This window comes from Cinclus cinclus, chromosome 3 (genome assembly GCF_963662255.1).
Source record: "Cinclus cinclus chromosome 3, bCinCin1.1, whole genome shotgun sequence".
In the NCBI taxonomy this organism is placed as follows: Eukaryota; Metazoa; Chordata; class Aves; order Passeriformes; family Cinclidae; genus Cinclus; species Cinclus cinclus.
Genome location: NC_085048.1, coordinates 67,165,322 through 67,179,005, shown reverse-complemented (window position 1 = coordinate 67,179,005; position 13,684 = coordinate 67,165,322). Strand labels below are relative to the sequence as shown.

The 13,684-nt window shown below is 36.6% G+C and overlaps 1 protein-coding gene across 1 annotated transcript in view; it reads left to right on the top strand.

The window, feature by feature from the left end:
• Positions 1–218: 218 nt before the first annotated feature.
• CHRM3 (cholinergic receptor muscarinic 3) overlaps positions 219–13,684 on the top strand; it is a 117,429-nt gene continuing 103,963 nt past the window's right edge. The window contains exon 1 of the mRNA XM_062488954.1: positions 219–316. Coding sequence (XP_062344938.1) covers positions 294–316 — 23 coding nt within the window. The 5' untranslated portion in view covers positions 219–293. The remainder of the gene's footprint in view (positions 317–13,684) is intronic.

The window sequence follows — 13,684 nt, the reverse complement described above, 5'->3', positions numbered from 1 at the left end:
TAAATGCATACTTGAGTTTTTCTATTTCCAACTAGGTCTCTCAGACTGAAAAAAAAGAACAAGAAAAACCAATATTATTTGGCAATAAAAAATATTAAAAGCTTTTGTCTTATCTTGCTCCAAATTAGGCCTTTTGGCTTATATGTCTGTGCTTTCCCCATGTTTCTATAATCTATTTTAATAATTGTTCCATCTTTTGCTTTGTTCACAGCCTACATGCTGACACAGTACCAGTTTTGGTTCCAAAAGAGGAGTTCACAGAATTACAGTGTCTGATCCAACTAGCTGCTCTGATGATCCTCACTGGACCATGTAGGTAAAATTCAAAAACCCCTATTTATATCCACACTGTATCTGTAAAAGCATTCAAAATATCGGGGAAAAATCTGGGCTTTGGCAACACTGCTCACTTTGTGGAGTTGGGGTCTTTTGGAATTTATGGACTACAATATCATTAAGACCCTGCAGCTTTTTGATGAGCTTTATTGTCAACAGAAGCACAAAAGCAGACTGTCATATGTCACAATTTGTTTGGTCTTCTTGCCATGTCTGTTTTAAGTACTTGCAGGTGCTGGCAAGAGTCGATGCCCATCATTCCTGTAGGTGTACCTGAGCTAACTTCAGTAGCAGCTGCAGTGGTGAAAATTTCAGCTTAGCCACAAAACCCAGCAGAGAAATTGAATGAGTTCTGGAGCAGCTAGTAAACCTTGAGCTTCTTGTTATTACAGCCATACAACTAGCAGAAGAAGAGTTAGCCAGCTAAGAGCTAGGCTGAGCAGGTTTACATGCATAAACCTCTATGTTTTTCTTAAGAAGATTGGAAGAGTATCATGGTATGAGCAGAGGAGTATCGTGGTATTAATAATCAGAAGAAAGATGCCTTCACGTTATTTCTGTTGATCATCTTGAGCTTCTGCACAAATCTTCAAGTTTTCTATGAGTTTCAGACAAAATATAAAATGTAGCCAATATTCTATCACCGGGGTTTCCTGTAGAATAGTTCAGTTTTGCTCTAGAATATCTGTGAGTCCAACAATTTATATTCAATTTCTTGAAAAGTGTATTTTTCCTTTTTGCTTTAATATGCTAGCTGCATTTAGTTTCATCTCCCTCTGAGCTAGCATACCTAAGCAAAGGACTAAATTGTTCATATTAAATTGCCAGCATTTATTGTCTCTTGACTGCTTTCTCCCTTGTATGCCATGCTGTTTTATGTCTCAGTTGCAGTGGCACTTAAAATAATTCACATGAATTGGTAAGCTGCAGAGTTTATGTCTACATTATAATTGGTATTTCTTTTGCATTTTTTACACTGTAAAAGCTCTACCTTGATTTGTGTTTCTAATTTTATGAGAATTAGCTGTAAACTTGGGGGTGTGGCAGTTGTTTAGATGGCCTGTATTTATACATGCTGGCACAGTCTCTGCACATAACAAATAGCTCTCCTCACATTCTCTTTTGGAAGTGTGGCACTGGAAGTTTATTGTGATTGTTTCTGGAGCGTCTTGATATTTCAGTCACTCAGTTCTGTCTGGAGAAGTTTTCTAAGTAAGTAATCTCAGTAAACCATTTTCAGAGTGTGATGGCTGAAGTTTTTCTGGCTTCAGTTTTAACAACAGGTGCTTCAGATGAATCCTGTAACAATGTTCATCCCTGCTTTTTTATCCTGAAATACTGCATGCTGTTACATACGCAGCTGCCTTTCATATTGTGTTGACCGTATGCTGGAGAGGATCTCAACTCTGAGGAGGATGGGAGAACGCCTTTTTTGTAGGTGTCAGTGGCACAACTGTTCCATTGCAAAAAAGTTTATAATTTGATGCTGAATTTCAGGATACCTGAAAGAAACTGGAACTGTGTTTAGTTTTAGTCTGAAAGGAAAGTAATTAAGAAAGACTTCATGTAATTAACTTCTCTACGTTTTGTTACTGTCCACATCACTCTTCTTGTATAGACATGTAATATTTGTCACTTAGACTCTCATGTGACCGTGTGGAAACAGTGAGCAAAAAAAGGAGGGTTAAAGTGGGTTAATGTTTATAATCCATTTTCAGAAAAGCCAGAATTGATATCTGTTGTTTGGGTTTTTTCTTGATAATAAATTAATGGCAACAAAGCCATTCATGCAAATAAATAGAATGGTTTGCTTTAGATTTACGCCATGCTGTCATGCTACCTCATAAAGGATTATATCTAAAAAGAAATAATAAATTATTGTTCTTTATTATCCACAAGTGTGCAGAGCACTAAACAGAATTTGTCAATTGTTCTGAATATGTTACATTCATCAAGAGGAACAGTATTATCTTGCTTAGCACAGGTACATTAACTAGACTGGGCTGCCAGAATCTTAAAATCTTGCCTCAAATGCAAGGATAATGGTCACTGTGATGTACATTTGCCATGTAATGCAAGTAGTACTTGTGCTTGAGTAGCTTTTAGCGAAGCATAGATGTATGCGAAGGTTGTGGTACATCTTGGATCTCTAAAACCACGTGCAATTTCTAACACAACTGGTGTCACTTTAAAGGATGATCTGGAAAACGCCTGATGTAAGAAGGGCCAGAGGTAATTTTTTTTTCTTGCTTAAAGGTTTGTTCAGTAGTGTATGGAGAAAGATTCTTTTAAAAAAACCCCAATTTGTAAGATGTTACTGATAGGTAAGGCTTTAAAAAGGGACAGCCTGGTAACATGGCTCAGGCCTGTTACTTAGGCTAAGTAGAAGGGAGCTGTGGGAGGGTGATTCAGCAGGGGCAGGAGCAGAGGATCATGAGAGGTGTGCTGCATGATTGCCACGTGTCCACGTCGTGGTGTGTGGTGCTTGGTTGGCTTGGGCTTGTTGTCCTTTAACATGATGTAAACTGATAACTAGCTAATTGCTTTAAAAGGCCTTTTTTTTTTTTTGGCAATAAAGAGCACTCCTTTCCACCTGCCTGGGATTCCGATGTTGCTCATTACCACAGCAGTAAAAATTAATTAATATTTATTCATAAATTTGATTGTAGACATTTTAATGGATTTAAATATCCACCTAAAACTTTATGATATTAATAAAATCTAGTAACTCAATCAGAAGTTGACACCAAACCACTGATGTTTGGTTTATAGAGTAGTAACAAAGAATTTTTTTCTCCTCTATATTACCCCTTGAAAAATTGAGCTCTTAACCCATGACTAATGAAAACTTGTATTTTAATTTGTTTCTCTATTTATTTGTTTGTTTGTTTATTTATCCACTTTGGTATTAGGTTAGAGCAGAAGAGTAGGTTTGACAAAAGGAAGGGTCATTTCAAAGCACGTGCAATCTGTGACTGTGGCTGTCAGGAGATCATGCTGGAAGCAGGTGCAGAGTCAGTCAAATCTCACAGTGTTTAATTCTCTGTTCCCTTTGAAGTGACTTGGTATGGTGTTATTTCAGGAGAAGCATCACACCTTAGACTGTGTATGTCTGTGTTGGCATGTTAAACTAGCAGTTCATCCATGAGGATAAGGTACCATTATGCTTCATAATGATGGCTAATGGCCAAAATGAATTTTCTAGAAACAGTTTCCTCTTTGTCTCTACTTATTTAACCAACTCAAGGCAGTAGGTATTAATGATGAGGAGAGCATATAAATTCCATTTATTCCTTTGTAGCTGCTTATTTTTGTGCAAATAGATAACTTTAATTACTTTGAGGAAAAAAGGTGACACAAACTAGGCATTTGTAATTTTCCTCCTGAAAGAAAGTGTCTGCTCTTAACAGTAGAATTAAATATTAAAGGATTTTTTATTTAAATGAAAGATGGAAATATTTATGTGTATAAATTTAAAATATATGAAATACAATTTTTCCCAGCTGGAACTCTCTAGGGTATAGTATAAACAATTATTCTTTCATTATGTGCATTATAACTCAAGTAAAGTAACTATGGCTAAGTTCCATTCCCTCTGAAAATGCATAACTTTTATCCACAAAGATTTTTTAATAACTTTTTGAAATAATTACAAGTCTTTGGGTTTTTTTACAAGAATTTTGCAGAATTACAAGTTTCATTCCCTCTGGCATTTAAAAAAAAAAATCTCAGGTTTTCTTGTAATGCACTTCACCAGACAGATCATATTTAACTTGTGAGGACTGAGTAGCTTGCAGCTGTAGGTGGTATGTGAAATACAGAGTTCAGGAAGAGCATGATTTCCATAACCACTTCAAAGGAAATACATTATAAATAAAGTACATTTCTCTGGGGGCTTACAAAACCATTCTGTTTATAATTTAAATTACATTAAGCTAAATAAAATAGTACAGCAAAACCCTCAAGAGAAAAATACTTCATTTAAGTTTGAACATTGCATTACTTCCATTAATTGGAAGTATTTTATTCTCTCTCTAATAGTTTATTTTTCATTGACTATATATAATTAAAAGTATTGTCATTGCAACAGGAGTAATTCTTTCCCATCATGTGTTCCAAGCCCTTGTGTTCAGTAGATCTGTATAGTTTTATTTGCCTGCCTTCCTTCATTTTTCAGTGCTTTATTGCGGGTGACTAAAGCTCTGAGCATCAGGCTGTGACAGAAGATTACCATCACTGTGTCACGCATGTTCAGCTCTATCAAACTCCTGCTGGAACTGAGTCTTTCAGCTCAGCCTGAAGTTTTGTATCAAAACAATGGAGGGTGTGAAGCCTTTGTCTGCAGGAATATTTCAGGGTCTGCTCGTCCAAACTATGCTGCTTGCTCTTTGCAGGGTACTTGCAGGGGTGACTGTTGAGCAGGGACTGCAACACAAGCAACAGAATCCATTAGTCTCCCTACTCCATAAAGATAAGTTGGAGGCAAGGGAGCCTGATAAGATATGAAGATAATATGTTTTCTAGGAGAGGAAACTATTGGAAAATTGTAGTGAACTATCTAATTTTAAGAGTGATTTATTTTGCCTTCCTTTTTCACCCCATGACGAGACTTTACAGGCAGAACTAAATCAGGCTGTCGTTCCTAAGAGCGAGGAGGGCAGTAAATCTGTACTGCCAAGCTCCTCTAATATTGACAGCTTTGCAGTATGGGTTTCTGTAGAGATAGCCTAAGCACATGTAAGCTTACAGGAGCTGAAACAGGTTGTATAATAAGAACAATCTCATATCTCATACTTATTTCCACTTTAGAGTCAACTCAAAAAGCCATTATCTTAAAATTAATCCCTATTCAAATCTAAAATGTGATTTTTGTTTCATAACACTTAATTTCAAGTTATTAGAACTGTTTTTACATAGGAAAAGAAATGCTTGTAGCTAGTTATTAACACCATTGCAATATATAAAAAGAGGGCATGCACTTACTTTCCTCTAATTTATAAAATATTTGTGGTTTTTTTAGTGCTTTCAAAAAGCAATAGTAATTGAAATTATTGCTGGATTGAATAAAAACTTTGTTGACCTGAGAGTTTCAAGTAGGCTAGCTAAGCCTAGAGGAAAAAGTTAGTACAAAATAGCAAAACTTAGGCATGTTTTCTATTGATACAGACCCTAAAAGTTTTCTGAAAAAAGTAAAGGGATTTAGTCACAAAAGTCCAAAGAAAAAATTCTTCAGTAAAATTTCTAAGCTTTTTCATTAACATTTAAATAAAGGTTACAATTTCATTGTATATACTAAGAAAATATTTCTTTTTCCTTTCTGGTTTACCAAATTTTTTCCCTCCAAAGGTATTTGTTCGTAATTCAAAAATAGCCTTTGTTCCTACTGTAAATGGTTGCCAGGAGGTTAAACAGTAGAGGTAATGAACTCTAATGAAATACCAAAGTTACTCTACTGGGGCAAATAGGAGTTTTCCTGTATTATTTTTAGCTTTGTCCAAAATTTGGTGCACTGGTGGATGAAAATCTGGATATGGCCCAGCAGTGTGCTTTTGCATCCCAGAGAGCCAACTGTGTCCTGGGATGCATCCAATGTAGTGTGGCCAGCAGGGCAAGGGATGGGAATTTGCTCCTCTCCTCCACTCTGGTGAGACCCCAGCTGGAGTGTTCTGCCCAGCTGTGCAGACCTCAGTACAGGGAAGACATGAACCTGAAAATATTCAGGGCTGAGAGTTCCTTTTCCCTGTAGAAAAGCTGAGAGAGTTGGGTTTGTTCAGCCTGAAAAAAAAAACTCCAGGGAGACTTTATTGCAGCCTTTCATTACTTATAAGGGACCTACAAGAAAGATGGAAAAAGCCTTTTATCAGGGCCTTGAGATAGGACAAGCGTTAATGGTTTCAAACTGAAAGTGGGTAGATTCAGACTAGATACAAGGAAGATTTTTTTTGCACTTTGAGGGTAGTGAAACACTGGAACACATTGCCCAGAGAAGCTGTGCCTGACACATCTCTATAAGTCAGTCATGAAGACCAGACTGGATAAGGCTCTCAGAAACCTGATCAAATGAAAGATGTGTGTGCTGATTTCAGGAGCTGTTGGATTAGATGACTTTTAAAGGTCTCTTCCAACACATTATTCTATGATTCTATGAGAGATATTAAAAAATCATTTTCATTAGGCAATTAAACTTCACCACAGTTATTTTCTCCCTTACTTGTCTCCTATCCCTTTTGACCAACTTTACAGTTAATAGATAATAATTTCATTTTTTAATAAATGTATATTTTTATTATTTTAATAATTCAAGTTATATATTCAGTTTAGCTCTCTGGTTGGGATGGTTTGTGGTAGGCTGAATAAACAGGTAGTTCCTCATCAAAAATTGGACACTTTTGTACAGTGGGGTCCATATTTCTGTAGGTAAATATATGTTTGAATTCCCAGTACACTCAGCAGGCTAAGAGAGCCTACTTTAATGGCTGATTGCTCAATTATAACAAAGAAACAAACATCCTTGGAGAAATTCAGGTTGATAGCAAACACTGGAGACATGGCGTGGGGGGGCAGCAGTCCCTTTGTCCCTTTTCCCAGCTCTCATTGCAGCTGTGGTGCTCTTGCATTGCCTGCCCCTCTTCAGACCCATGGTGCACAAGGTGACAGTCAAGTTCCCGTTGTAAACCTCCATGTACAAGGACTCAGGGAGGAGCTTAAAGTTGTTATCATAGTGATACTACCTTAGGATTTCACTGGAATACTTATACTGTTGTCATAGAGGTGCTTAGCCAAAGCAGTGAGGAACTGTGGAATTCCTTTAATGAGGAACTTTGAAGTAAAGATTTGTTTGGAATTTGCAAATTTGTTCATTTGACTAATTGTGCACTTAATCATGCCTCTGCCTTCATATGCACTGCCACCCAGCCAGCAACCTATGCTCTGAACGACAGCAAGGCAGTAGATGGATGTGTTTCATTCAGAATACGAGTCATAGGCAAACAAAGCTGTAATTCCACTGAATCTGTTATTTCACTGTAATTTAAAGCAAAGTCAGCTTTCAAATGAACAACAGTTGTGGCAAGGAAAATATTTTAATGCCAAAATGTCCAGAAGTTTCATAGCAAAATATTTTCAATCTTATGTACATGTATCAACACCTTGCCTGGTCTGGTTTTCCAGTTAAATTTTTCTGAATGACTGCTCTCATCTCCTATTTGTGCTTTTCAAATCACCTCTCATGATTTTATGGCACTGTCTTGAAATATCCCCTCAAATCATATCCTTTTTTTATTATTATTTTGGACACTGTGGTGACCAACTGAAAATGAAATAGAGCAACATTAAAGTCAGAAATACTTCAGGTGCATTAAGTTAACTAAATGTGTGAAGATGCAGTGTAACACATACTGCATCTATATAGATGTTCGCCATTTCTCTGTTGTTTTCTTATTTATCCTATGAGTTTTGTGGGGAATACGTTGTGTGTGATGTGTTAGGGGCTGCTATCAAAATATAAATATTAGCAGATACCCCATTGGAGGTGTAAGTCCAGCTGCAGTCAGTAATCAATGTTTCTTTGAAGCACAGAATTCAGGAAGTAAGGAAGCAGTACAGACAAAGAAACTGCATTTGTACTGTTTCTCTGGGATTTTTCAAGCCTTTTTTAACTGTGGACACCATTATAAAATTGAGATTTATGCTCTGTTCTTGGGCACAGTACATCACTTGTGCTTGAAAGCTAGCGAGGTTCACAGTTGGCTCTAGCAAGATGGTCACTGCTGATTTGCCTGGTTTGGGGTAATTGCAAAGTTTATGCTTTCATGCCAGTGCATATCTCCTGAAAAAATGCCTAAATGTCATTGGGACCCTCTTCCAGAAATGATCATACCCTATGGTATGGTGACTCTGAGGATCTGTCCCTATATTGATTTAAATCGAAGTTAATACAGTTGTTTGCATAGGAAAAAAAAACCCAAACAAAAAAAGATTCCTCCATGTTCAAAATGTTTTAAAATGCCTTTTTAGTGGGGATTTTGAATAGGTGACTATAACTAAGATCATAGTTTGACAACAAATTAGACATGACTTTGACACGCGCTGTGCATGAGAGAAAGACTTAGACTCACATTCACTGTAACTACTTTGTTGGAGAGCTTTGCAAGGCTAACACTAGTGATTGATAGAAAAGAAGAAATTAATAGTGTGCATCTACATTTTTTTTAATTGTGGATATTCCATACCTTGTATTAATTTATATTAACAGGTTCTCTCTGTTGACAGACTGACACTGAGGAGCAGAACTTAATGGTTGTGTTCTAGGTCTAAAATAGTTGATGTGGAATGATTCTTGAATTTGAAACCTTTCTCAAAATTAATCAATCAAATGATTAAGTAATTAAAAGAATAGTTGTTGCTGTTTTGATGCTTATCTTATTTGATTCATCTGAAGTGAAATGACAAGTATTTTCAAAGCAGCACGACAAATTTGTATTGTCACACAGTGGCCCAGAACATGCCCAAGACAAGGCTTTGCATCACTTGGGAAATATCCATAGAGAATTTGTTCAGTGGAGAGCAGGGCGTTGTGCGGCAAAGTGACAAGAACTCAGACTTGGTAACCCTAATGCCCTCTGCTTCTACTTGTAAATGGGAGTCTGCCAAAGCATTTTCAATATTTGTTTCCATTTTTCTTTGTGCTCACTTTTCAGCATTTGCCTCGTAGTTTGGGCGTCTTTACACTGGGGGTGGCAGGGCATGTAACCTCCCATGGAAGCTGTGGAGCGTCCCCCTCTGGAGGCATTCAAAATCAACCTGGATGCATTCCTGTGTCACCTCCTCTGGATGACCCTGCCATAGTAGAGGCATGGGACTAGATGATCTCCAGAGGTCCCTTCCAACCCTAACACTTCTGTGGTTCTGTGATTTTTTTGACTGCTCTGTGATTTCTCCATAATTCTTCTGATGTCCAGGGTCTGAAAGTCTAGTTTGCAATTGTGGACCATTCCCTTTGCAGTCTCTGGGTGACAGAGCTGCAGGCAACACAGCTTTCAAGAGAGAACTGCTGAGCCTGCTGTCTGATTTTGAGGTGCACTTTAGGCACTGTTTCTGTACCACTTAATCTAGGATTTTTGCAGCTCTTGTGGGATGGTGCAAATGGATCTGAACAGTTGGAGGCTTGAGAGGGATGACAAACATGTCCTGGGGTGCTCACAGGCTGGCATTTACCAGCTTGAAGGACTTGTAAAACAAAGCTTGAGAAGCAACTTTTCAACACAAAATTTGTCAGCAACACTTGTAACAACATGCAGCTTCAAAAGTTTCAGATCTTCAGGCTGTGTTGCTCTGAATAATTTAAAAAGTGTATCTTCTTCCCTTCTGAAATATTTGCAGACATTGTGTGGTTAATAAGAGCTAGGTGTACTGAAGGGACCCTGAGGAAAGAAAAGACAGGTGTTTCAAGTGGGAACACCAAAATTGGCTGTGATATACTATATTCTTTTATTTCACTCTTGAAAGAAATATGTTTCATTGTACACCTAAGTATTCCCTACGGCTTATTGGGGAGAGGATATAGACTCTTAAGTTTCTGGTTTTATTTGTGTAATCCAATGCCTCTTTGATGAACTGCATTTTTATTTTCCTCCCATGCATCCACTTCTAGGATTCCTTTTTTCCAAAGAGCAGCCAAGGTTGTCCAATCATTATTATCCATTTTCTTCAGGCATCTTTCTTTTGGGGACTATTTGGATTATATGCCTAAACCCCATTCAGAATGAAGAAAGATTTAAAGTACTGATAATTTAATTTTCTAATTACTCTTTTTATTTAATTGGGGAAAAAAAATTAAAAATGTAAGGACCAGGAATCCACAAATCCCACTTTCTCTCTTGCCAAGATATTTTGCATTCTTACAGGTTCTATTAGCAATTTTTTGGTTCTTTGTTATTGCTGAAGAAGCCTTTGGGACAAACTGTACCATGTTTGTGCCAAGTATCTACCAAAATATATAAAGTTGTATAATGCAATAGTTGTCATTAAATGCTTAAATTAGGTCCTAGTGCACACATATAAAATCACTGATGCTTGTAATATGTATCAACAGTTTTAGCTCTAAGAATTTCAGCTCAAGCAGTGGTAGCCAGTCATTTATTTTCTCAAACTGTTTCTCAGAATACATAGGGATTTGTAGGAGACAGTCAGTAGTTATCTTGATATTTGCTGAGGTTTCTTCCTCTTTATAAAGATAGTTTAAAAATTTATTTCAGTGTTTTCAGTGTGTCTGATGAGCTTTTTGCAATCTAAAGAAATTGAAAGAGCACATCTTTAACTGGGAGGAAATGCTTGTGTTCCTTTTGGCCCCAATTCTGCTAATGCCACCCATGGAATAGACTAATTCTATAGAAGAGGGTGTGTTGTACTAAAATAAAGAATCAAAGAAATACAGCTGCAGACCTTCAAGACAAGAAGGTAGGGAGCCATCTCTAAAAGAGAAATGTATTTAGAAAAATTATTTCAAGTTGCTAGGATTTATTTCTAAGGGGGGAAAAAGAGAGAAAGGTTGTTATATTTAGGAGCACTTAGAGGAGATAGGACTTCATCTTTTTAAAGTAGTGTGGAGGACCCGTATATGCTAAGCTACATGGAATTTATTCTGCCTTTGAAAGATGAAAATTTGAAATGAGCCAGCCAGATTTAGAGCCTCAGCTTCCAGGGAGTCCAGGTTTTTCTGCCTTAGTGATTAGATCTCAAAGCTACTTTCTCTGGCTAAAAATCCCTCTAAATCATTGCTTTAAAGACTTGTATACAAGCTGAATGCATCTCCATGGGGTAGTGAGGAGCTTCAACTATTTCAATGTAGGGGGAACTAGAGGATAAAGAATCAGGTGTTTGAGAAAAAGACAAACTACACTTGGTTGGTTTCTTCTTTTTCAGTCTTTTTCACTTAGGACAATTTTCACATAAATAAATAATACATTTGTTTGAATTTATTTTCTAGTTCAGTTTGTGCCATAAGAATCCCAAAATGTAGGGAAATAAATTTCTTTTATATCAGATGTAGATAGTTCCCTAAATATTAAATAAAGAGATTCCTTTATTTGCCTTATATATTTATGTATACATGCACTTGTTTTTATTTTACATTTGCTCTCACAACTAAAGGTTTAAAAACTGTAGAATTTTGTTGGTCCATTTTTTATGAGACTTGAATTATAATGGAAATACAGAAAAGCACATAACTGTTCTTGGCCTGTTGTTAGCTTAATGATTCAAAAAGGCTGGACTTTGTATTCAAATTTTTAGTAATAGTAATGCATAAACCTAACATGAATGAAAAAATATTTTTTTCTTGAAATGTATGGTTCAATGTAATACCACGTATTTTAATTTTTCATTTTCATCATAAAAACTGACTTTTAAAATTAAAATTATTAAAATAAACAGAGATATCAAATGGTTTTTTATCAGTATTTTTGTTTTAAAATTCTATTTATTTTTCATTCTGAAAGTGTCTAAGGAAAGTTAAATTTTCAACAAGAATTTAATTTTTTTTATTTGGGAAACTATATTTTTTACAGTTTCCTGACTCAGAATATCATACTCAGTTTTAAGTGAGGATTGGGTCAGTGAGGAGAAGCACATGATTTCTGAGCTTTGTGCCAGTGGGAGGGACATGAACTCAGAATTTTTCTGCCCCATTTACAGGGAGCTGAGAAGCAGCAGTAGCAGTATTGCATTGGGAAAAGCTGTACATTATTTCATTTCCCACCTCTGTGCAGACGTATGAAAAGTGGGATGGTCGGGTTAGTCCACTATATCTATTTTTCATCAGAAATAAAACCCAAGCCAAAGCAATGTTTACATACTTGCAAACACATCTGGAAAAGCATGTGCCCCTTGGCTGGCAGTGGCTGAATATGTCCCTCACAGAAGTACTAGGTCAAGGAAGCAGAACATTTATATGATACTGCTAATCTCAAAACAGCACAGGAGACTTAAATCTGCAATTTCTGATAATGGCTAGATAAGGAAGCATGGATAGAGTGTTGGAGGCTGCCAGCTCAGATAGGATCTCAGTAGCAAGGGCTTGAGAACATCATTGAAGCAAGCACAGCACTGTCTTATTTATGCACAGGTGCAGATGTCTGTATCTGTTGCTATGCTTAGCCCTCCACAGAGGGCTGTAACAAATGGGCTGGAATGGGTATGGTCTAGGCTTCAGTATGATTTTAGGAGAGGTTAAAGAATTAGCAGATATCATCATTGCAAGGAAAAACATTCTACAAAATCAACATGCTGTATGTGTCTTCTATTCAAAGCTGATGTAGAGCAAGCTGACATGTAATACATGGGATAAGGTTGCTGTAGCACAGAAATTGTACAAAAGTACAGCTCTTTAATGCCACTATGATTTCATGATTCTATTTTAATAGTTGAAAAGTGAATGCTAGTGTAATGGTCTTTAAAGGCCACTAGAAAAAGCTGCAGTAACAATACTGTACTCAGTGTCATTCCCACTGTCTACAGTCAGGAGTGGTCCTTCTAAATGTATGGGTTTTTTTAATCAACTCTTTTCTGTTACAAAGACTGAAACTGTAAAACAGTAGAACATAACTCAAACCTCTTAATCAGGGGTTGTTTAGAAACTTTTTAAATTTTGGACCAAAATACACACCCTTATTTTGTAAGCAGTGCATTTAGAAACACAAACCAATTTATGTTTTATACCAGACTTGATTGATTGATTGATTGATTGATTGATTGATAGGTGCTGTTCTCCATCTCTCTCAATACTGTCCTCCCCACAGCAATGTCATAATGTCTTTTGGATGCAGATCAATTAGTTATCACATATGCAAAGGAACACACATAGTATTGTGCTCCATTGTGGAAGGTGTTACCTGAAGCATTCCCACTGATAAAGTACAATAAAAAGAGTTGAGGCAAGACTGTGCTTGTTCTTTGTTTCTGTGGGAAATCATTCCTCATGAGCTGGCAAATTTCTAGGCAAATTTACTCTATTTCCATGTAATCAGTATCTCCATAGAAATTTTTATTTTGCCAACAAAGTAAAGTCATATGTTTGTAAAAAGCCCAAGTCTCTAGAGGACAACTTGAAATATTACTCCCAGATGATCAGCCTGAACAATGCATTGCCAAAATGTAATCACGTTTAAGGACATGCCCATTAAGTGATACTGCCATTAGTGTTTGTGACGTTTTTGTTGTGCAGATGAAAATATAAATCAGTATTCTTGTCACAACTGCATGCCATGTAACAGTGAAGTCCTGTTTTAATTTGTGTTACATTTCCCCAGTAATTTGCTTTCCTCAAAAAAAACCTTTTGCCATTCTCTTT